Raw genomic sequence first — 25,242 nt, 5'->3', positions numbered from 1 at the left:
GGTTACCAGGTGGCAGCATTGCTGCAATGGTAAACTTTTTCTGGCATTTTCTAGATTCTATTTATTTATTTATTTATTTATTTGGTTGGATGGTTGTTTATGTGTGTCACAACTTTTAATAACAAAATTGCTATGCAAATGAAATACATAATTGCAATGGCTACACTGTCCCAAAATAGATGTGTAGTAGATCGTGATAGCTACTTACTAATGTACTGCAACACAAAATAGTTTTTTAGAAAGCGTGTTATGTTCCATCCTCTATTCAAATGAAACTCATGTCCATGAACAGTGAAGCAACATGTAGTAAATGTCTCTGGACCTGTGCTAAAAAAATGAGTAAGAGGGAAAAGGATGTCCTTACTTACTAGAAGAATTATTTACAAGTCTGAAATTATTCTTCTGTGCTTCAGACAGTGGCTTTCATTATGCAATTCAAAGTCAAGTTAAAAAATTACAGTAATAGGTGGCCTGCAGTGACTTTGGATAGTTGCAGCACGGCTTATGCAAAGAAACCCAAGGATTATTTATAACCAGAGTTAACAGCATCTCCTTCTAATAAGAATATCCTACTTCCTATTAAAATGTTATGTATTTAGGTCATTGCAACTTTGTTCAAATGTAGCTATCCAGGAAGAAAATCTATATATTACTTTTCTACTTTGGGCTGGTAGTTTCTGTCATGCCATTTAATTTTGTATTTCTGTCTCTGTTTATTTGTCCTTCTGCCTCTTTGTTTGGTTTTGTTTTGTGAAAATACCATCTCCTCCATGACTCAACAGTTTCTGAGGACAAGGCAGCATAATTAACTCTCAGTTCTAGCAGCTGCAAATTTACTGGTGTTTATGGTGGGTAGCTCAGGTAGCTCAATGCAGAGCACAGGCCCAGCAGGACTCATTCATTCAGCTGCTCATAGAATCATAAAATAATAGAATATCCTGAGTTGGAAGGGATCCACAAGGATCACTGAGTTCAATTCCTGGCCCTGCACAGGACAACCCCAAGAGTCACGCCATGTGCCTAAAAACATTGTTCAAACCCTTCTTGAACTCTGGCAGGCTTAGTGCTGTGACCACTTCCCCAGGAAGCCTGTTCCAGTGACCAACCAACCTCTGGGTGAAGAAACTGTTCCTGATATCCAACCTAAACCTCACTTAAGACTGTTTCCTTTGAGCTTTTGAATCACAGAACTCCAGTGTGTACAGTGCAAAGGCACTTGGCCTTAGTGACATAACTTGAGTTTACAAGGACTTACGAGATTTGAATGCTGGTCCTGCTTATATGAACTTTCCTCTGCACAACGATTTTGTATCCCTACCCTTTGCATTCCATATTTGAGTTCTTTCTGGACATTTGACAGCAACTTTCTTTCATTTCAGGGATATGCTTTTAACTGGCCTCACAATAACCAACCTTAGTTGGTCCGTATTCTAGGAGTATAGAAAAAAACTGCAGTCTGCCTATGCTCAGGGAGAGCTTTCTGGATTTTATCCTCTGCAGAAGTTTTGATTGTGTCCATCAGGTCCAGTGCAGCAGAGTTTTCTATGCATTTATCTCTGGGCTACTGTGGGATTTGGACTGAATCCACACACTTGAAGTAAGAGCAAACAGCATTTATGCCCTGTGCTCCAAACAACATCTCCCTTAGGCATATCAAAATGGAAGGGACAGCTTGTGGGGGGCAAATAATTGGACCTTCAGAGAGAGAAGGGATCACACCAAGTTGAGTGGGACAGAGAAATGAAAATATGTGACTGAAGGGCATGGATGGGCAGGAGAAAACTGAGACTACACATTATGGAAAGGGTTTGAAATAGATCCTCAAAGGACAGGAATATTACATGGGGAGTTGGGATAGAAACAGGGGAGGGAAGAAAATTAGGACTCAGTGGGTGATAAGTCTGAAACTGTAAGAGGATGTGGGATGGGAAAACTATAAATGGCTGAACAAATGCATTGGAACTGAGAACCATTTGCATGAAGAGAAGCTGACTGGAGGCACAAGTGAGAAAAGTTGGCCTGACAGGAAAGAAATAAGACTAGCTGGGCAAAAGTTGAAAATGGACATTGAGGATAAAGGGTCTGGGATCTACTAAATATGGAGGTATCTGGTGGCTGAGTGTAGATATAGAGGAAAGCTGAACAAAGAGCTCAGAATGGATAGCTTGGACTGGCTGATGAAGAAAAGTACAGTGTTGGTGAGTCGGACAAAAGTGGAAGAGGGAATGTCTAAAGAAGACATCTAGAATTATGTTTCTGAAAGCAGACACTCAAAACTCAGAAAATTAGTTAGTTAAATCTAAAAAACTCCGAACTGATTTGTATATACAAATGCCCAGCTCAGCACCCAAACATTCTTTACTTTGAATAGCCAGAGGACTTTAAGCATTCTGCACAAAGACACCAGTCGCCAAAGGGCTTGTCATACCAAGAGCACTGCTGCTTACTGCTAGGGAGTTAAAACAGAACCTCAGAGGGAGCCCTTAAAGCACAGAAACTGCATTCCTTCCTACCACAAAGCCGCTTCCCCAATCCTTTGCATAACCTTGGTATCCCCAACACCTCCTCCCACCCTTCTTTGTCCTCCACCACCTCCTGCTAAACCTTATCTGCTCTACCACATCCTCATTCTCCTCCTGTCCATAGACTGCTCTGCTCATTCTCACGTACTGCTTTGGCTTCCCAACAGCAAAAAGTAACACTGTGGGGAACTAAAGGCATGAAGAAGGAGGATGTGGCTGTAGGAGTGGAGAGAATGGAAAGAAACACAGAATGCAGAGAAAGTTGCCCTGAGAAACCCGATCTAATTGGCCTGCTTTGGGTAGGGGGTTGGATGACGTGACATTCAAAGGTTCCTTCCAACCTAAGTTGCTCTGTGACTCTGTGTCTAATGTGAGGCGTTGGGCTAAGGCAGACACGGGTGAGTTATGAGTGAGAAAATGAGAAAGAATATCTGCAGCCTAGTGATGTTTTCATGTTCTCTGGGAGAAGTTCACATTCCCCAGCTCTTGAACAGGACTCTGATCATTTGGGTTATATACAGACCTCCTTATTACCGCAGGCTCAACTAAGCCAACTGAACTGCAACGTGCAAATTTGTTAAAGAGGAAAGGCGAAGCTTGATGAAGTTTTAGTTATTGTTACAGTTGCTTTAAAGCTCTTTGTCTACTTGACTGTAGTATATTCAGTAGGTTCATTACAGTAGCTTTTTTATTACAAGCATACATTTTCAGTATTTTAGGTATGTGGGTATGCAAAATTATGTAAATCTGATTTGAGTATTGCTTAGAACAAGGAAATGTGGTGAGATAGCAACTTACACGCACAAAAAATTAGAAATAAATGCAAATTTTGGAATTGATGTTCAAAGTCTGTGCCATCAGTCTTTTCTATCAGCAATCCATAAATTTTAAATACCTAAGAGTGGGATTTCCATTGAGAACATATTGTTCCGGACATTGTCAGAGAAAAAATGTTTATTTTATTGTCACCAGTAATAAATTCTCTGCTATGAATTTACAATGTGCAGTTAGAGTACAAGTAAAATTTAGGGAAATGGTATGAATAGACTGAATTTAACTGTCATGTGATATATGTACTACTTATGAAGTTGGCACTATAGTTGGAATTAAGCTCAATGATTATGATTTTTTTTGTGCATAGATTCCAATGAGGGAGGAAAAAAAAAAAAAGAAAAGGAAGATGTAGCGATGAAGTGATACAAACAGAAAAAAATTACTGAGGCAGGTTTGCTGAGGAAAAGAAACCTGCAAAATACAGACTGTAAGCCCTGTTGTAATCACAAGAGAAGACAAATACAGATTATAAGACTCTGTCAGTGTGTGAATTTTGAAATGAGGGTATAGAGACACAGTTTCATGTAGCAGGAGACAAAAAACCCCAGTAGACATATTAGAGATGTATATATGTATTTTTCAGGAAGTTTGAAGGATTTGATAAATGTGGGCTGTCAGACAAAACCAAATAATAACACCTTTCATTGCAGTTCTCTCTGATGTAGGTGTGTAGTAGCTCAGATCTAGAAGTGTCTAAAACCCTTTTTGACTGAGTAGAATTACAAAAAAAATGCTCTCCCTGTAAATTATTACAAGCAGATTATCCCTCAGTATAGTCAGTGCAATTTTTCTACCATCTACACTTCTCATTTATGGCTGGAAGGAGTCTAAAATATTTTACAATCAGCACTTTGGATTTAGGTCAGCAATAGTTTTCTGACTAACCTTTCCACAAAAATTGATTAGGAACCACTCAGCAGCTAATAAAGATGGTTTTTAAAGCAGGCTGCAAAGGTCATATATAAGTTGAATATCCAGCTGTAGTAGGAATACTTTCTTTGAAACAGGATTCATGGTCTCTAACAGCAGTGGGCTGCAGAATGTTCCAATGAACTTACGCTAATCACGGGTGATCTCTCCAGATAACCTGACTGACCTTTTCCAACATGTGTGCCAGTCTGGTAGGGCACCACCTTCAGAGAAAATGGAATGCTTCCTCCTCTGTAATTTTGCAGAACCTGTGATTTTGTCACATTAATTACAGTATTTTTGTCTAAAACAGCCAAAGAGCTTCTGCTTGCATGTGCAACTGAATGGCAATAGTTCAGCGTGATTAGACAGCCTACTATCCCGAATGGTTGGATTGTATCGGATACAAACAGTACTTTGGCAGAAAAGCATCGTGATTTGCTCTCCTTCACAGCTGCAACACATGATTATTCACTCTGTGTGCCACAGATGAAAAACCTAACCAGAAACAGATGGGGAGTGAATATTTTTAGAAACAGTATTTCAAAGCATTAACAAGAGGAAGAGAAAAAGTTTCCAACTTTGGAAATAACGAAAATTTTAAACCTGCTTGCTAAAGTATATTCATTATATTCAAAATGTTTTAACTGTAAATAATACTGCCCCCCGAAATATTTTTCTCAGATTCTTCCATTTACACGTTAGTTGTGGTCAAAAGCAGTGTGAAATGCAAATTCTTTAATTCAAGTACAAGTAGATGCTCTAAATTAACATTTTATATTAATACACAGTGCTGAAATCGCTCATTTAAAGGTTCTTGTTGTTTCTGTCTGAATACTTATTTTAATTGTATATTATTTATCCAGCACCTAATTGGTTTTTATGCAAGACTTACTAGGGAAATGGAAAAGTAGTTCTCATAGATCTTAGAAAGCTTCTGATAAGCTTGAAATTGCTTTTGTGATATCCTAAGCATCTCCACAATTAACTCACTATTTGGCACTTTCCAGTTATCATAGTTTTCCTGCAAGAGGAAATGATCCTTCTCCGAATTATAGCGTCAGAGAAGGATCAGTTCTGCTTTTCACGCTGCATTTGTGATAAAGACGTTTTTATGAAGAGAGGAATTATTACTCTAGTTTTCTGAAATATCAAGTCTGCAAGTCTGATGAGTGTAAATTGTCTTTTATCTCTTTCTAATTCCAAGTTGTTGGTGGAGAGTCATCATCAATACCAAGCAGAAGAGTCCTGAATTTCTAGTTCAGGATTGAAGAAACCCTTATTATGTCAGTGCTGAGTGTTGTTCTAGTTTCCTGAGAGCTGCCTTCAGTGTCTTCAGCTTCCATCCTAAAACTGCATGCATGCAGATGAAGTTTCTAGGAGGTAAATTTTTCCAGTGGAATTTTAGAAAAAAAATATCTTCTAAATTTGTTTCACAGATTTGACTTAACCCGAAGTGAATGAAAAATATTTGACTAGGAGAATATACATGATCCTCCAGTAATTAAAATTTGGATTGCAAGATTTTTTATAAGTATGAAAGGTAATTTCTATTTATTATTCTTGTCTTGGATAGAAAAAATTCTGAAGCCATTACTTGCTTTTAACTCTCTGTTAATTTTTGGTGTTGACTGACATGTTTATTGTGTTCATGAACTGGGAAGTAGCATATTGTGATATTTTTTAAGCAGGAACTTCTTCCTGTTTGGCTCCAAGGAGACACTGTAGCCCAATGATGTCACCAGACTTTTCACTTCCACAGTAAGATTGTTAGTGTAGATAACACTGACTGTGTTTAGATATAGTTTTGAGAATTCAGGTCTGTAAAAAGCTCATCACTTCCAACTATTTTTGGTTTCAGTAAAAAGCAAGCTCTGAAAATTTTCAAGTTAATTAGTTATGTTACTTACTTATGACTTCCAAATTGTTTTATTAGGCATGATGTACTGCATTTCAATATTGTTAAATAAAACCCTTCTCTTCATTCTAGATCTGCCTCATTTCACATCATATATTTTGGAAGAGTCATGATGCTTTCCTGATTTTTGGGTGCTTGAGATGTGTTAAATAATGTTAAAATTTAAAATGTTAATTTTCTTAGTTTTGGTTGACTTTGTATTTAATTTCTGTGTTTAGATGTACTGGGTAAATTTACCATGGTATCTCAGGTATTGAGTTATCTTTTATTTTGCATTTTGAGTGTAATCTATACAATGAAGTTGTTATTAATTACTATTAGTTGTTTTACAGCAGCAACTAAAATCCACAGTTAAAATCTTGAAACCCTTTTTAACTAAAATTCTGCAAAGACATGATTAAATGCAACTTAATTCCAAGAAAGTTTCATAAGCTAGAATCGAGATATCACTGTGGAGGAAAGCCAGAAGAAGCAACAGGAGCAGGAAAATAACTGAAACCACAGGAGAATATGGCTAATAGTTGTGTTTTAGCCATTCTTGGTGTACATGAATAGAAAGTATTCAACTGGCAGGGTTTTGTTTGCACAGAAAAAAATAGTGACAAATATATATATATATATTTAAATTTACTTTAGTATTGTAGTCTCTTTCACAGTAATGTATCTCACCTATTACATTTTTTACTGAGTTTGACAACACTGATGGTGTTTCTAGGTAAATTAAAAAGTAGCAACAGATGGAAAAGGCCCTATAACCCTCCGTGCCTTCTGTTCAGACATCACAGAGGACCTATACCTGCAAAAACATGAGCAAGATTTGTTTGTGAAGTAATCATTTATTATGCAAATACCAGAACTTCATTACATCTGATTTTATTAAATATGTACATGTTATTACTATTTAAAAGAACGAGTATCATTCCAAGATCTGCAAACTTCTCTCTAGCCTTGAGAGCTGCGGCAGAGCCTGTATTAATGCTAGTTTGAAAGCTGAAAGCTATCGCGGTGTCACTGTGGGTGACACAGCACCACCTTTGGAGGCAAAACTTCATCGGCTGTATTCTTTAGTTACAATACAATCAAAAAAAAAAAAAAAACAACTTTCCTGACAATAATATATTTGTACATTGTTTAAATTTCCCAACTCTGTCCAACTTGGAGGATGGAAGCAAAGAATTCTGTCATGGTTAGGATTCTCAGATGCTGAAGAAAGGAATTCGTACCAGAAACATCTGACGGTAAAGGCTGTTTAAAGGCAGAGAAGGGGGCACAGGAAGCAAAGAGAAAGATGCGTCCATCTCCTCTGCTGGTATCCAGCCAGGAGGTCTTAATATTTTTCCTGCTTAGGGTCCCATGGCCTCAGTGAGGATAATGCTTCCTATCAGTGACCCCCCTTCCCATCACCTCTCCACTAAACTGGTAGGTCAGCTTCTTCTTAACTTTCTTGACCTCCCCCGTCTTGCCATAGTTTCTCAAAGCCCGTGCCATCTTCTGGTAGGTCATTTTCTTGCGGTTGCCTTTCTGGATGCCCCAGCGATGTGCCAGTGCTTCTTTGTGTTTGGAGGAGAACTGGAAAGTACCTTTTTCCTTGTCCACCCACCAGATGCTGTCCTTCATGTCCCCACTGCGAAGAAGGTCCAGAAGGAACTGATACAGACGTATCTTTTTCTTGCTGCCTGTGCGAGATTCAAAGAAGAAACAGAGTGGAGCATTATTATTTGTGTGTAGTTCTTGGTGGAACAGCAGAACGTATATAACTGTTTCAGCTAGCTTGTAACTTCTTCAGTTTGCAGCATTTATAACAATAGACCGTGTAACACTGTGAGGACATAATGTGGATTGATGTACCAAGAAGAAAAAGCAAGAATAAGTAATTCCAAAGGCCAAACCCTTGTTCTGAAATTAATTTTCTAATTAGAAGCTAATTGAAAACCATTGCTATTTTGACACTAATCTAACCCTATTTTTGATAGGTTATACAGAATGTAACTCTCAGGTACTGAGCAAAGAGAGCTAAATATTTTTTTAAATCAATGCTTGCTTGACCTTCTTGCCTTGTTTTTCCCATCTCTTAATGGAATTTGGAGTAGAAATGGCAAAAGTCATTTCAATTCAGGAAGCCTGAATAAGCAAAGCAGGAGGAGGGAGTGGGAGTAGGTGAAGAAATGAGGTATAAACACAACTATGGCTGTAAAAGATTAGGAAGACAGAAGGGTGCAAGGACTAAGGGAAATGAAACCCATGGCGGTGGGATATAGAACACCAGCACAGCAGTTCTACAGTTTTATTAATTATCATCATTGTAATATAACAGCTGCTTAGCACACAGCTTGACAAAGTACCTCTGTTTTCACTGACCTGTTTCTCCATGCATAATTCCAGGTCCAGGGTCCACACCATCATTCTCCCCATCTGATACCTCCAATGGGGGGCTCTGCCTCTCCATGTCCTCCTCATCAGAACTGGGCTGAGGTGGAGAGGAGTACTGTAGGCACATCCGGGGCAGATAGGACATCTTTTGGAGAACAGAGTAGTAGAGGGAGGAGGCAGTGATAGAGAGTTGAGCATCAGAATTCAATGTAATGAAGAGAATTATGGAGAAAAGGGGGGAGAAAGTAAGAGGTATGTGAGAGTATTTAGTGTAATAATGAGTGTAATAATTAGTTGTTGACATTTGTAATAAATACCATCCAATTAAGAAACACTTTCAGATAACAGTCAACACTTACACACGCAAAATAAAGCACCTTTAAAAGAGGGAAGGAGGAAAAGGTTATTAAAGTCAGAACTTTCCCATATCTTATATCCTATGCAAATAATATTGCCCCCTTCCCCTACACCTCCCCACAGCTTGCATTCTTCCCAATGCCTTTCTGATCCCTGTTGCTTATCCCCAGAGTAAAACTGCTTTTGAGAACATTTTTTTTTCTAACACAGACCTTCTGGAGCTATTCTTCTAAATTCGAAAGAGCTGAACAGTTCTGCCTTAGTATGACTGGCTTTGGCTCTGTCATTCTCTTCATTTCTGAGGCGTAGCACCTTCTGACAGAACTGAATCCCTACAGGACTGCATCCAAATCTGGAGATGGGGTTACACAGGTCTGTCAGCTTTCTGTCTTGAATTTCCCCTGTGAGGAGGGGAATAGCCTTAACACTAAGATAAAGGATACATCATTTTGGCTCACATTCTGTTTTCTTGAGTGGCTATCTAAAAATTCCCCATTAATGGGGATTTCTCATCTGCAAAGCCGGCGAGCCAATTTTTTTGTGTTAAATTCTCTTGACCTTATATAGAGGTGTTGTTAGGAGCAGTGTGGAATATACCTCAGCTCTGTAAATTCTCAGTTGTGGTCTGGTTTGCCAGGGATCACAACCAGTTGTCACGAATTGAGGCAGCTTCTTATTTAATAATGAGAAACAGATCAGTCTGAGGACCAGAGAGTAAGAACCCAATTCCCTCAGTACAAAAAAAACAACCAACATCCCTCAAACCTGACAGCATATAGAATGTAGTTCTCATGATATGGTACAGATAATAGTCCTTGAAGGTGAGCTTCTTTTGAACTGCTTTTCTTTTCCTTCACTGAGAAAGGATGTCTTGAACCTGACGCCCTTCCCCTGGGACTTCAGGCACTGAAGTGGGGAGAGGGTGTTCATGAGTCACACCACCCACCCCATGTTGGAGTTTGCTGAGTGGTGCTTTTCTGATGAGTTTTGCACCAGCTTAAAATGTCCCAATAAGGCACGTGCAAAGGGCTGGTTTTGGGGTGCAGCAGCTGGCGGTTAATGAGTTGGCAGATTGGCTGGAGTGGATTGGGCAGGAAGAGCAGGATTGGGCAAGAGTGTGTGTAAGCTTCCTGCCAGATCCCCAAGAGCAAAACTTCAGCCCTCACCACAGAGTCACCTTTAGCTTTTTACAGTTAAAAAAGCTGCAGCTTCAGGGGTAGGAAGGAAGGGAGAGAGTGCCATAGGGGAAGGGGTATGAGAAGGTGGGACAGGGTTTTATAGGGCAGGGGAACAGGCACTGGTACCCCTGAGGATAAAAAGGCTGTGGAAACCTGGAGTGCTTTGGGAGGTGGTGTGGGAGTAAGGAAACTGCCCTTCTGGCAATGGAGTTGGACGGTGGGAGAGTGCAATGGCAGAGGGAGGGGCACAGTAGTGTTGGCAAAGGTGGTTGCAGAGGCCTGCCTGGGGAGTTAAGCAAGCTTTTCCCGTGCTGCCCCCACTTTTCTCAACTGTTGTATTTTTGCTTACACTTACTTTTCACCTGAAACTCAGCATAGGCCAACACAGTACTACACAGTTATGTTATACACAGTCACAAAGGACATGCCAGTGTGTTAGAAAGAGCCAGGTTACTAATACAGTTCTGGAGAGAGAAAACTTAAGAATCTACTAGCTACTTTCCATGTTTTGTTGTTGTCTCAGAGTCTGTGGCACTCATGTGAGGTTTTCCTCTTTCTAAAGTTCTTCTCAAATGTTTTCAACCTTTTCTTTCAGTCTCCCTCCAGAATTAATATTCTTTTCTTATACTATTATTTGTGACACCCCTGTTGCCAGGCTAACAAAACTTTTAAAAGAAATCTCGTTCAAGAGCAGCCTATGCCTCAAATTTGATTTCACAAAACAATGCGATATCAACAGAAAATTGAAGACATATCTTTGAATGTTCTTCCTTTATTTGCAAACTCTAACTCTGATATTGCGTGACAAGTTTGGGTGTAGTTAGTAACTGACAAATTCAGTGGAGGATTAAAACTTGCTTCCTGCTTCTGTTTCTTTGCCTGGGACTGTGACTGAGACACAAGGGAGGGTGAAACTCAGAGCATGCCAAGTACCATTTGCATGAGCTACTGTAGGAAAAAAAGTAAAGTAAAGTAAAATGCCAAAGGCCCCCAGCTGGTAAGGATAAGGAGGGTAGTGGTGAATTCTACCTACTAACATCTGCAGCTTTGTGTGGGTGGGGCAGAGAGACAACACACTGCTCTTTATCAAAAGTTGTAACAAAATTAGTTCCCTGCCTTTCATCCTGAAATGAAAGATGATAGCTGAGTAGAATGAAGTGGGATAAGCAGAAGCACCCCCTCTTTTTTTCTGTTGTGCTTCCAAAGACATTCATAAAGGGGCTCATTTTCATCCTCTGCCCTTGGGCCAGAGATAATAGTTGGTCATTAAGTATTAGCAGTTGCAGTGAGCAACTGAAACAACTTGAAGCTTCCCACAGACTGCTGTTCCATGAAGCATTTTTTATATTTGTAACTTTCTGTTCCTAATTCTTTGTTTGATCTACATCTTATATTCTATTCCTGATTTTTTCAAGGCTTGCAGTCAGTTTCCTGTTGAGAGTGTTAACTTACTCTATCTTTCTCTTCTTTCTGATTAATACAATATTTATACACAATTTCATTTTGCTTTGAACAAAGAAACCCCAAATGACAACTCCATGCATGCAGTTTCTCTCATGAAGTTTCAGCAATGGTACTGTTATATGCAGCACTGTAATCAGCAAATGCTTTTTTCTCTGACTTCAGTTCTACTCTGTCTTGTATTTAGGGCATTGTATGTACCTTGCCAGCCTTGGAAAACTCTTAGCACAAGATCACTCAGCTTTCTACAGCTCCCAGAAATTACTTTGGGCACATTCGTGTAGGACCAAGAGTTAAATGTGATCTCAACACACACTGTGCTCAGTATCTTTGCAGTAGGATGGAATCCCTTATCATTTCAGCGTTAGTGAGAATTCACCAGTACTTTGGTGACTCTTTACTGCATAATGACATTTCTTCTTCTTACAGGGAAATGACTGGCTTCAAGTAAAATCTGAGCAATGACAGGGCAGCGTGTTTAGGCTTGTGACTTATTTACTCCCATGTAGAAGTACCAGTAGGTCCTTCTCAGCCTATGGTAAAATTACTAGTGATTTGTCTTTGTTAACATTTCTTATACAAGTCACGTAAAACTGTCAGGATTGCTTGGAAATATTTAAAACTTTTCTACTGCTTCAAGGCTTACAATACTTCTCAGAAGCTGTAGGTACCCTTGCTATGACAATGCAAAACTTCTCAGGTCCAGTTCATCTGCAGAATTACAAACCGGTTGATTTTCATTCCAAATTAAACCAAAATTTGAAATTCCAAACACCTCCACAAAATGCAGTTATCTTTTTAGACAGTTTGAGGAGCATGACTTCTCATTATCTAGGAAAAAAGAATGCTTAAACCACATTTGTCCCAAGAATGAAGAGCCTTACACCAAGTGCAGGAAGAATTTGTGTAATTAAATGTCAGCAATCTCTTTTGCGTAAGAACATGCATCCTCTAATGCGTTATTTTCCTTAACATTAACTATCATCCAAAATTCTGAGTAAGTGTTGGTAACCATACCTGATGGTTGAGCCCGATGTGTGGGGTTGGGATTGCAGAATCCAAGACATGCATTTGTTCAATCTCCATGTGCCTGTAGAGCTGCTGCAGCTGGGGAGGCTGCACACTCTGCAGTTCTGTGAAGTGGTTGTCTCCAAAGGTCTCAAACTCACTGTGCATGTGGTGTGGATGGTATTCCCAGTAATGATCTAAAGAAAGTAAAAATAGATTGTCTGTCATTACAAGATTAAGAAATGTGGCATTTACCTGGATTCCATTGATTCTTTCTCCTGTTGCTGTCCTTTCTGCTCTCTCCACACCATCCCCATTGACCTGTCTCTGGTGACAATCTATACAGACCCCTGTAAAGTTTCTTTTCCTAGTCTCATCAATTCCTGTGCCAGAAAGTAACACTTAGGCCACTTTAATTGGGACAATGCTCTTAGATGGTGAGATGGATTTCAATGATAATTTAGCACAAGATGCAAACGACATTAGTGATGGCACCTTTTTCAAGAAAAGACCATAACAAGTTTCAAAACATTTTCATTCTCAAGGCAACAAATTCTACTGATTTACACACTGTCATATTCTTATTACACTCTTCCTCATGGCATGGAAACAAGGAGGTGGAGAAAATTTAAAGATTGTTCTGCAGTTATCTTCAGTCTTTATTTTACTCTACTAGGAAAATTTCAGGAATGCTCCAGAAAAGGCACTTTTTTCAGATATTTCCTGTTATCACATGTTATATCACATATTTTTAAGTAGCAATACTAGAAAATGAAAGGATAAACTGTTGTGGCAGTCTGGTGTTTGTTGTTTACAGTGTGGCTAAATTCTGATGCAGACTTTTTCTTGACCATTTTTATCTCTTCAGTATGTTTGAAATTCCCGTGACAATTTGGATTTTATTTTTTTTTTCAAAACCATAAAAAAGTCCTTAACCACGGTCCCGTTTCCTGATTCATTTACCTTTGAAACTAAATTTCATGTAATTTTCAGTTTTAGATTCTAGGGTATTTTTACTTCAACATAAGCCTTCAATTTTTTTAGAATTTCAGATTTGCTGTTCAAAATTTAAAATCTTCTAGAAGAAATGTGAAGCATTGTAAATTGTTTCTCTCTTACAGACAGTAGCTGCAAACTTAATTGTGCACATATTTATGTGCCACCTGTTTTTAAAATCAATGTCAGCATCATGTCCTCTGCTCTGACTGAGCTAGAAACTAATCTTCCATAGTTTAACTTTCCTTGCATTATTTATGCCTGGCTGAAATGTCTTTATTATATTCAGTGTAGCCGTCCTAATTTATTCCTTTCTATTCCAAGTTTTCTTCCCTTGTATTATTATAATAATAATTAAATATAATTAAATAATTTCTGTCCTACCCTTCACAGGTTGCTATCATGTTTTCAGGTTACTATCATGTACCCTTACAACCTCCTTCTAATTATCACTTAACCCAGTTGCATGCATTTAGGTCTCAGTCTTTCAACATAAATCAGTATATTCACCACTCTAATCTTACTTGAGCACTTCTTCAAGCTCCCTCCCAGCTGTTGACGTCCTTCTGATAACACGATGGACAGAACTGAACATGTTGCTCTAAAGGTTGTGGTACTGAATTTACAGAGGAACAATTGTCTCATTCTGCAATACGATGTTACTCTGTATGACATTATCTGGAGACTAATGTGCTAGGAATATTTTTTCTGAAATACCAGTTTCATTCTTTCTCTCAGCTTCTATCTCCTCATCCTTCCCCACTTATGTTTCAAACAGTTAGGTGTAATCTCCTTGAGGATTTGAAATGCAGGAGAGTAACTAGAATGTGCCTTCCTTTAGAGGGAACTCAGTGATATGCTTATATCAAAAATAGTTGTACCTAAAAAGTTGCACTCTCTTTTAGCTGCCTTTATGCTCAGACCAGTAGAAATTTACTCGAAGGCTCTATCGACGATTTATGGCACCAGTGCTTATTTTTTACTTCTTGCTTTTCTGATTCATGGATAAACCACCTCACTGCATGAGAAAGGGGTAGAAAGGTGCTTATGAAAGCATTCAGGGAACTGCTGAATTACTTTGTAATTTCTTTGGGGTTTTGTATGGTGCTTCCTGTGGGCCATGTATGGATTTTTTAGCCATAAGGTAATTACAACACATGGTAGCACTTCTGTATGTTGTAGGGCAAGAGAAAAATTTTTGTTTCTCTGGTAGAAAATTGGGTTGTATGAGTGCAAATTACCCAGGTATTTTTACATCCACATCTGCACCAACTCAGGAAACATCTGTTTGTGAGTTTGAATCCGTAGACTATCTAAGGCTGTGTCTTGGTAGGAAGCTTTGTGAACTTTCATTGTGAAATTTTAGTTTAGTTGGAAGATTGAGCCACACTATCTCATACTTTTTCTGTGTTAAATTACTGCAGATTTCTCTACATAGAGCCAATCATTGAGGCCCCATATACCATGGGCAGCCTGGCACACTAAATTGTTGAGAATACACTGCAGGAGTGATCTAAAGTCTTCTTCCTTAAGATGATCTGGCTCTGATCACTGTGAGGAAAGTGCTCTGTCAGATGGCAATGTATATTCCCAAAGACCCATTGTCACTGATAATCTATAACAGAAAATGAGATCAATGCAAAGCCCAGGGAAAGGTCTCTGAGGCTGTCAGTGGTAGGTATTCAGCTGTGGAATTTCTCACTAGCAGCAACTACAGCAGTCAAGAGAGAACACAGAGCATTTCCAACATGCATAGCCATGAGTATTTGCGCATGCTCCAAGTGGTCTACTTTTTATTCTTCTAAAATATTCTTTTATTGGCAGTCATGTTTCTATACTTTAAGATACCTCTTAGTTTTTTGAAGCCTATGACAAGGTTACTGCTGCTCCAGAACTTTAAAACTTTTCCCTTGGCAAATAAATTAACCTATGGAACACTACTTACACGTACTAAGATTAATCACTATTTACAATTTAGCCTATTCATTACTAAATTCCTTTCTGATGGATTTAGGTGCTGCTGTAAAAATACAGTAATAGAACAGTAATAGAACAGTACTATTAACACAGCATTTAGGACTTAAAGTAATCATATAATAATATACATTACAAAATAAATCTGTCAGAAATTAATTAAACACAAACTTATGTCCAAATATTCGAGTTGTGACAGGAGAAAAGGTCCTTACTTCTTTCTAAATTATTTATAATTTTCCATTGATACTTAGGAAAAATAATATTAGTTTAGTAACATAAAAAGAAAAATTCTGGATCTGTCTCCAGAAGCCCCTTTGTGGTGAAGTTATTGCACATGAAAATAAAATTTAAAAAAAATCTAAATATCTGTGCCTGCCGATATTACTGTTATCAGCAACTATTTACTTCTATGTCCTTTGTTAGCATCATGTCAGTAATGAAGCAATTCTGTTATTTTCTCTAAAACATGAAGGTGGAAGAAAGAAAAAAGACAGGAGAGAAATGGAAAGTGTCTATTCTTTGGGTAAAGGAAAATGTCATTAAAAGCTGAGCTATAGCTACACAATGGAGTCATTATGAGACATTTCATGTGAAGTGAAAGAGGATGTGAAAAAAATTCTCTTTTGTAGAGACATGGAGATCATGTTTGTTTTGGTCTTGTATGTAGTGAAAGGTTAGAGGAAGGACAGTCACGAATTCTGAGCTCCCTCCCATGATAGAGAGGATGTTAGCCTGTTGGGAAGCATTAGTGGACCTAAAGACGTTGTGTTAATATTCACTATGAAGGTAGATTCTCACTTTATGAGTGAGAAAACACAACTGAACTTTCTCCGTTATCTTCTGATCACTGCAAATTGCTCTGCTCTTGTTGTAACAGATTAATAATGTTAGAACCAGCAGTTAGAATTTGAAATAAGCTTAAGGAAGGTATTTATAATGAAAGTGGAGTAACAGGCTAAATTTGCACTGCGCAGTGCAAAATCATGCAGAAATTCATGAGCCAGCTATTGAACCGGAAATGTAACAGCTCTGTCAGCACAGCACTCTGCCCTGTCTGAGGAGATGACTGCTGGCATGGCTGTACTTGGGAGGGCTGGGCTAGTGTTTCTGGGTGGTTCTGCTCTGGGTGGTACAGATTTTCCAACACATGATGAACTAGGAGAGGGTTTCTTACACAGTGCCATATTGCATAGCTTACATGTTCCGACATCTGAAAAAACAAGTCAAGGAAAAACCCCATGGAGGAAATGAGAAAAATATTGAAGGACACTGGAAAATTAATGTCTTGATTAATGTCTTGAACAGAATAATTTTTGAGAGAAATGCTACGCTTCTAGGCAGGGTATCAGTCTTATCTATAACATTACGATCTCATTAGCTCTCACTTTACAAACTTCATTATTTTAATAATTTCAAATGTTCAGATACCTATGAGTCAGACCCCAACAAATCATGAAAATGGCTTTGAGGGAAGGGGATTTTTTAATGAAGTTTGGAATTCTTACTCTCTTTCATATGGCATTTAAGACTAAGGTTCACATGTTTGGACTTTCCTCCACTTGTATGTGAGCTAGGATCCTAACAAAATCAAAGCTGAGATTCTTAATATTACTCCAGGAGGTGGGACAAAAATAAAACCCCAGATCATGGAATCTAGTAAGTTCCATGAGACTAGCAACAAAGTGAACAAGAGTCAGCATTCAGCTTCATACAAAAAGTAATTTTTACTAAACCAATAATGTTTAGTAAAAACTTAGAGACAAAGCTGCAGTGGAATTTTGTAATGACTAAGATTGCAATAATGTTACAAAATATGCTGTGTTACATTTACAGACTTACAAGCTCAGGCTTGGGTGATGGACTAATACATGATCACTTGAAGTAGCTTCTGTCCTGCATGACTGTGTCCCTATGTTTATTATAGTATTTAAAAAATAGCTAAACTGCAGTATACAAAATAATTGCACACAATGCATGAGGTAATGAACATATTATGGTGCATTTGCGAATTTACTTTTCACTTACTGGCAAAGATTTCCTACATATTATATTGGTGGCACACTGTTCTGTGTACTTTTTATGCCTGTAAATACGGAGTAAAGGTTGCCTTCAGCACTATGTTTGAGAAAAGTGACAGTAATGCAAGTAGCACAGATCTACAGATTAATACATTGCCATCTCCCTTTCACAAAATTAATTTGCTAGCACTGAGAGAGAGGTAGTTTGACACTTGAGGAAAACTTTCTATTTTTTAGCAGTCCCTTGTCAGCATAATCAGAAGTATTATTCTGTCTAGTATCATCTATTTATATTAACTGGTAGTTTGACACTGAGGTCCATAGTGCTACTGCAGAGTGACCTGCAAAATTATTTTCTATGCATTGCCAGTGATCTCACTGTACCCCAAGTTGAACTCCTCTCTCACAATTCTGTTCTTATTTCTACTTTCCCCCCACCTATTTAATCAGGTTCTATCTCTTTCACTGCTGTCACTGCAGCACTTTATTTATTCCTTTTCCCCTCCATTTTTCAATCACTGTGCTTTCATCCTCATTGCTCTGAATGCTTAGTACATATTTCTAAAAGTATTTTGTGGCGTCTCTTTCCTGCTCTTCTGCGTGGCTCTTCTCAAGACCCACTACTTCTATCAGGTAAACACAATGAAAGCCAAAGTTCAGTTTTTCAGTGTTTATAAGAAAGAAGCAAAATACGTTAATTTGTGGTTTTCAGTCTCCATCTGTAATTCTTTTGTTGTTCATTGCTTTTTTGGACTGTGAGAAATGCAGGACAGCATAGGGCACATTGGATATTTAGACACAATGAACTACAACATGGTTGCTTTCATAAATAAAAATTTGATTGAAATGTTCAGGCTGGGCTTAAGTTGCCTCTTCCATAACCACTTACTGTAGGAGTTTAAAACATTAAACAGGGTTTTTTTTGGGTCTTTGGACAAATGCAGCACAACTTTAGGAACAGAAAAATTTCTGTTCAAAGTGGGTGTTTAGGTATTGCTTAGACTATAACTCATATAGGTGTCTACTCAGTTTTTGTTGTGTTCATTAGGATGAATAAAAATATGTTAATGATCTGAGAAATGGAGCTTAGGAACAGCCTTCCAACAGAAAAATGGGCAATAAACCAGATGGGATGATAAAATTATGAAAGATAAAGGGATGTTTTTGCTTGAGGTAGCCTAGATGTAATGACAGAAAAGTTATTTCCCAGTGCTTTTTCCTACAAGGCATCTTTTATATTTATTGTTTAATTGTCACAATTGTCTTTTGAGATAATCAATGTTATCCTCATTTTATGAGTGTGTAAACAGCTACAGGGTATAATGTAAAAACCCTGAATTTCCATGCGGAATTTGCTGAGTTTGATTAGTGTGACTAACAGATGCCATGAGATAACTTATAAAAACTGAATTAATTCTTTATCTCTAGGTTTTAAGAATATCATAGGTGTTCCTTGAATGCAATGTAGAGAACAAACTTAGGTATCTTTTTCAGCTAAATGCTCAGAACAGTCCTATTCTGTGACTTGCTGTTCCTTAAAATAGCTTCTGCTGCCACATTAAAAACAGTGCCGTGCTGTGAGTAGTTAATGTGTTAAATTAAACAGAAATGGGTCTTGTTGCTCTATCAGTGGGAGTCTTTCAGGGAAACTCCAGGATTTGCAGGGACTGCCACCAGTAATACAGTAGAACGGTGCTTTTCCTTCCTGAGTCAATATTGACTCAGGTATTTCCAGGGTGGTGTTGCTGGACCATTGTATTTCAAAGGAGACAAAATTCACAAAGCAAGACTTCATCTCTGCATTGATTTAGAGTCCAGTGCAGTGCTCAGAAAACATCAAAATATAGACACCAAAGCTTTGAAATCACATACACGAATTGAAGTAATAAATAATCATACAGCATTTTTATACTGAGCTGTGTTTACATGCAAACAGCTACAAGGAAGTTTTACATAGTTTTGGAGAGAGGAAGTACTTGGGTGTACTGGAGGAAGAGTGAAAGTTAAAGCTAGGTGTGGCAGCATGCAAAAGAGATAAAAAGAAAGAAAGAAATATATGGAGTTAACAAAGGCCAAATACCAAAGAAATCTAATTAAAATAAAGGCACAAATAGATTATGTAGGACCTAAGTCAAATAGGAATTGAACATGGGAACGCAAGAAGAGAAATACGGTATTGCAAATCCATATCCTCAAAGAGCTGTGAAAGAAGATGAGTGCTTTTTATCTGCAGAGGAAAGTAAAAATAAAGTAAAGATAATGAAGGATAGAGATCATGAGATCCTACCCTCCTGGAAGCTTTCTTTACAGTGCTTTCTAAAATTCTCTTTCAGAGAAACCACGTTGCAGTTGCTGGGTTGGAACAGTGCCATTAAGCAGAATAAAATAATGTTGGTTTCTGATTTGAAAATATGTGTCTATACAGTATAGATTACAGCAACAAATTTGTTCTTTCTGTGTATGTCCTAAATCTGTTTTCCATGAGACTTTATGCTGCAATGAGATATTTTTTTGACTTACCACCATGGCTCTCTCCGTCACTATTGAGATACTGGTAATAGTCATGGGGCTGTCGGTAGAGGTCTGACTCATAGGGTACCATATCTTCAGAGGGCTGTAAAAAGAAGAGGAATTTTTAGAACTGTAAGTTTACACAAATCCTTTCCAAATTATTCATATGGTTGGTGAAGGGGTGATGCCAACACATTTTATATTTCCTAGGGAAAGAAAGGGGAGACTTCAAGTTATTTTTGATTCAGCAGGAATAAAATGCATGACACCACTGGTTTTGAAAAAAAAAAAAAAAAAGGCAAAAGACTAATCCCAGTAGAAAAGACACCCAGTTTGTGTAGCAGAACTTGTCCTGTGGTAATACACAAGTCCGCTGTACCCCACACTCCAGCCTTCCGAGGATACTGCTTAGAGCTCTTGTGGACATCAGGCACATGTAAAGATGCCATCACACCAGCATGGAGGGGAAATATTTTCTTTGGTAGTAGGAGACATTATATTATTATTGTTATTGTTATTATTATTATAATTGTCGTTGCTATTATTATTATTGCACACAAAAAAGAATGCAGAAACTTGCCTAAACATATTATTCTGATTGTTTCTGGGAGGTCTGATGAAATGGTGGCAGTTTGTATGCAGGTAATTACCTGCATGCCCATGATAGTGGGCATAAACCCATTTTCCTTCTCATTTTTGTCCCAAATGAACTCTAAATGTTTGCTGGTTCCAATCAGCTACACAGGGCTCTTAGATATGTGCAGAGAAGGCTTAAAAATTCCATATGTGGGGCAAATACTGAGTTATAACCTATAGGATGCTTAGCTGTAGATTCAAAGTTCTCTCTATCTTCTTAGAACAGATGATATAAGGTTACTTTCCCACTTCTCTTCCTTCCCAGGCCTAGTACTCCAGTTGGAGTACTGATTAGGATCTTATGTTGTTGCAAGAAAGGTCATCTGTTTATTATTAGTTGTGTACAGTTCCATTTCTTCACTTAATGTTCCTTCTTGTTTTTTTCCAGAGTGAAGAGTTAGAGAAGGACAATGTACTTCATGGGGTTTTGTTAAACTTTAGTCCAATTAAGTTTGTTACAATATTTTCTTCCAATCTGAACAAATTCAGATTGGTGTCAACAGCAAAGGAGAACTCAAACAACTTCTTGCTTTTTCTTTTGAAAAGAAATTATTTCTAGTTGGTATTAATAGAAACATTTTTATTCTATTAATGACTTCAGCATAACTAACTTTAAAGGACAAATATTTAAAACAACATGATAACTTACATGATGGACATATTTTTTGTGTTCATATACTTATATGTTCATATGAGTATCTGTATGTCTCAAATCCTTAATCTTTATCTCCCTCTATGAATCTGTCTCATTTTTGGAACATCTGCGTTTTGTAAGCTTATGCTATGGTGACAGCACGACAGAAATGCAGGCAAGCTTCTCTTTTTCTTTCTTCTCTAGACTACTTGAGAACACAAAACCTAAGGTAGCAGCTGCCATTAAAATCCAGATGGAGGTAGTAGATAAGCTGCCAGCAAAAAGGAAAAGATTTTTTTTTTTTTTTTTTTTTTTTTTAATTCTTCTGGTTAACTCTTCTAGTGCTTTCTGTTCGAATTCGGGAATTTAAAATTGTCCTTTCCTGAGAATTAAGACATTAAAACACATACAAAAAACCCCCCCAAACCCAAAACAAAACCACAAACAAACCAACAACGCCCTCCCCAAAACCCAAAACAAAAACAAAACAAAAAACCCAAACAGAAACCTCCAAACAAAAACAAAAAAAAAACACCCCAAAAAATAAAACAAACACACCCCAAAAAACCTTTCAGAAATTACTCTGAGCCTTGATAAATCCTTAGTAGCAACCATGTTCTGTATTAGTGTATAATTAAAAGGTATGAGTAAGATTGTCTAAAAGTTCATGGCTTCCAGAAAATACACATTAACTAGGAATCAGTTCCATGAAATATTCAAAGACTCAGGAGAAAATCCATTGCCTAGCTGTCAGCTCCAAATATAATCAGTGGTGGTGCATAATTGCTTTGGGGAATCTTGAGAAGATGACAACCCACAATAAAGACAATCTAAGGGAAAGACTAAGGAAAAGGGGTAAACCGTCATTTAATTGTGTCCACAGCAGGAACACCAGTGAAGAGACTCTTCTCATCTCTAGTCTCCATTTCCAAATTTATGTGATTCCAATAGAATTGCCCTTCATCTACATGGAGATTTAATGTAAAGTATAAGCTATTTTCCAGATTTCAGAGGGGTAGTCAGAGAAGCCAGTACAGGGTGCATTCTCTCTGATGCCTCTGGCTTTTCTCTGTGTATTTTCTTGGTGTTCTCTCTATAGTTATATGTATTTACTCATCTCCATTCCTTCAACCCTTGGAGTACTCTGATCTATGACAAGAAAAAGTAATGAGACTGTAGTTTGTTTTCTTCAGGATAAAGTTCTGAATGGAATTTCTACTTTTCATTATCTTTACAAAGTAGTTCACCCACTCCCCTATTTCCTTTCTATAAATATATGCTTCCTGTTAAGTAACACCAACCTGAAAAAATATAAACTTGTGCCTTCGTATTCAGAACTGTAAATTTTTATAACTCAAAGGAAGGCATTCATATTGTATGAAAGGGGAGACCTCCAAATGGAAAATGCACATTATATTAGTTGGGAAAAATGGGGGTTTAAAAAGCCATATAAATGCATATAGTTTGAAAGAAAAATCTTTGGGTTTTTTCCAACAAAAATACTAGAAACTGACAGAAATTATATATTAAAAAAAATTCATACCTAAATACATACAAGTTTGTAACTCTGACAATTTTTTAGGCAAAAGTAAACAAATTTCCTAAGGGATCAGTGTCCTGTCAATCTAGGCTTAATTTGTTTAAATTTCCACAGCTACAACAAAGCATCTATCACTCATATCTTTACACAAGTACAGCTTCGTGGGAAGGCCAAGTATTAGTCCAAAAGTAGATAACAAATACACATTTCAGACATAGGAAAAAACATTTGATTTCTCCTAATTGTATTTTTCCTTTGTTGTCTCTTCCCAAAGATTTTCCAATGCCCCTATTTCAGACCAATATACATTAACAGGCAATAGTGTCTTACAGTCTGAGCTGACAATGAAGTATTTTACCATTCAAAAGCTACTTTTACAAGTTCAGTTGTGTATTCAGTGATTAGAGCTAAAGGAAAGTGTACTAAATAGACTCTTAAAACAGTGATTCACTTAATATTTACAGATCCAGCTGACTGCAGAGTGAGTTGCAAATACTCAACATCTAAGAAAGAGTCTGCTTTTATATAGGGCATCGGGGTACTATCAGCTCTGTTTTGAAAGAAATTCTGGGGCTTAAAATGTCTTTAATATGGATTCTTGGAAGTTCTGTCCTTAAATTTTCTGTGCAGTGATCCATTTGATAAAATATGTATGTGTATATCCTTGTTAACTCATGCAGCCTGGACCAACCCGTCCTCACAAATAACTTGTAATGGCACCATTTTCCATCTTGTGTCTGATCTTCAAAGGTACAGTGACTACCATGGGAAGAGGTATATTAAATATTTAAAAGTTTATTTATCAAAAACTCAATCAGATACTGGTATAGCATGTATTCTCTCTGATTATCCTATGGGAAGGTGGGATTTTTTTGCTCCTATTCATTAGAGAAGCTATTTCCAATAACCTGTTTTTAATTGTTTCTGATTTGGTAGGAGGTGATTTTTGTTTGTTTGTTTGTTTTTTTAAGTTTCATTGAAAACTCTTTCTCTAATTAGAGAGAAGAAGCTTCACTGTTGCCTCTTGTACCAATCTTTACCCACTTGCCCCATCTTTCTCTGGAAGTCCCCACCCACACATTCATTTCATCATCTTACTGATAGCACTTCCATGACACTGAACTGTTATGTTTCCCATGACAAAAAGCAAAGAATGGTTTATGTTACAATTTAACTGATGACAATCTACCAGTTGTTTTCATGTAAAAGAATGAGAGAAAGCTTTGTTAGGAATCATAGTTGTGGTCTTAAGTTGGTATCTCCTTTCATACATGCCACGAGGTGCAGTATGCTCTCTAAAACTGTATTCCACCCTCAATTAAGAGGTCAACAAAGAATACTTTCTCTGTCACAGACTTTGATAAAAGAAGAGTGGCCTTCATCTTCCATCCTTGCCTGAAACTCTAGAGAAAAGCCACATAACTACTCAGAGAACGCTTGGTTGGCATTGATTAAGAGAGAACTTAACTGAACAGCATTGTGAAAATTCTTGTTATTCACCAAGACTTTGACAGATGATTCCAGGCAATTGTAAAGTCACTAAATGCTGATCTTTTTATTTGTTACCTCGATATAACTATTCACTGGCATGTGATTCAGAAATACTTCACACAGTTTCCAGTGATGTGCTGCTGAGACAAGTTTTAAGGCCAAGATTAACTGTATTTCCTTGGAAACAAATTACAGTATAACTATTTTAGAGAAGATGAGTAAAAATATTAGCATGATTACTCATTGGGCCAGCCTCACTGGACCATGTTGGCAAGGCAGTTATGTGGAACAGAGTACTTCTGTGGGGCGTTTTTGCTCTCATGCGAAAATACTTCATTCAAAGCCGTGATTTCTACAGGTGGCTACTTAAAAATTTATATATAACCGAGACCTTCTTGAAGTCAAGGTGTTTGACTCAATAATTTTTTTATGCATAGCACAACTGAATTCCATCATGCATTGGAAGACATGGACGCAGTTTGCAGAACTTTCCCACACAAAATTCCTAATTTCCAGAGGAAGATGGAATACTCCTAAACCATTTAAACAGCATTTTCTAAGTGGAGGGTAGGAGTTTCCTAGCATAGTCAAGAGGAAGGCAGTTACTGACCCACCCTCAACTGAACCGGGAGGGGTGCGGGAGGGAAGTATTGCAGCAGAAACCCTTGCCTAGAAATAGGCTTGTGTCTCCCCTTGGAAAAAGCCCCAGGAGACACAGACATGAAGGGCTCTAGCTGGCAGTGCCCAAACTGCACTTAAAGCAATTTTGAAAATACAAACCACAAAATTATTAATTTTTTGATGTTTTAATCACAAAACTAGAACTCAAATTGCCTTGTCAAATGCTTCTGTAAGGTGTAATCGTATTTTCATTGCCTGTTG

General features: G+C 37.7%; 1 protein-coding gene across 1 annotated transcript in view; it reads right to left on the bottom strand.

The window, feature by feature from the left end:
- Positions 1–6,763: 6,763 nt before the first annotated feature.
- Positions 6,764–25,242, bottom strand: part of SPI1 (Spi-1 proto-oncogene) — a 20,714-nt gene continuing 2,235 nt past the window's right edge. Inside the window, exons 2-5 of the mRNA XM_027886185.1 lie at positions 20,069–20,162; positions 12,567–12,754; positions 8,542–8,698; positions 6,764–7,859 (exon numbers count right to left, since the gene is read on the bottom strand). Of these exons, the coding sequence (XP_027741986.1) occupies positions 7,543–7,859; positions 8,542–8,698; positions 12,567–12,754; positions 20,069–20,162 (756 nt within the window). The 3' untranslated portion in view covers positions 6,764–7,542. The remainder of the gene's footprint in view (positions 7,860–8,541; positions 8,699–12,566; positions 12,755–20,068; positions 20,163–25,242) is intronic.

The sequence above is a fragment of the Empidonax traillii genome, unplaced genomic scaffold (assembly GCF_003031625.1).
Source record: "Empidonax traillii isolate 1590-97213 ecotype Southwest subspecies unplaced genomic scaffold, ASM303162v1 scaffold11:size2795301, whole genome shotgun sequence".
Classification (NCBI taxonomy): domain Eukaryota; kingdom Metazoa; phylum Chordata; class Aves; order Passeriformes; family Tyrannidae; genus Empidonax; species Empidonax traillii.
The sequence above is the reverse complement of the archived record's forward strand: the minus strand, read 5'-3'. Positions and strand labels throughout refer to the sequence as shown.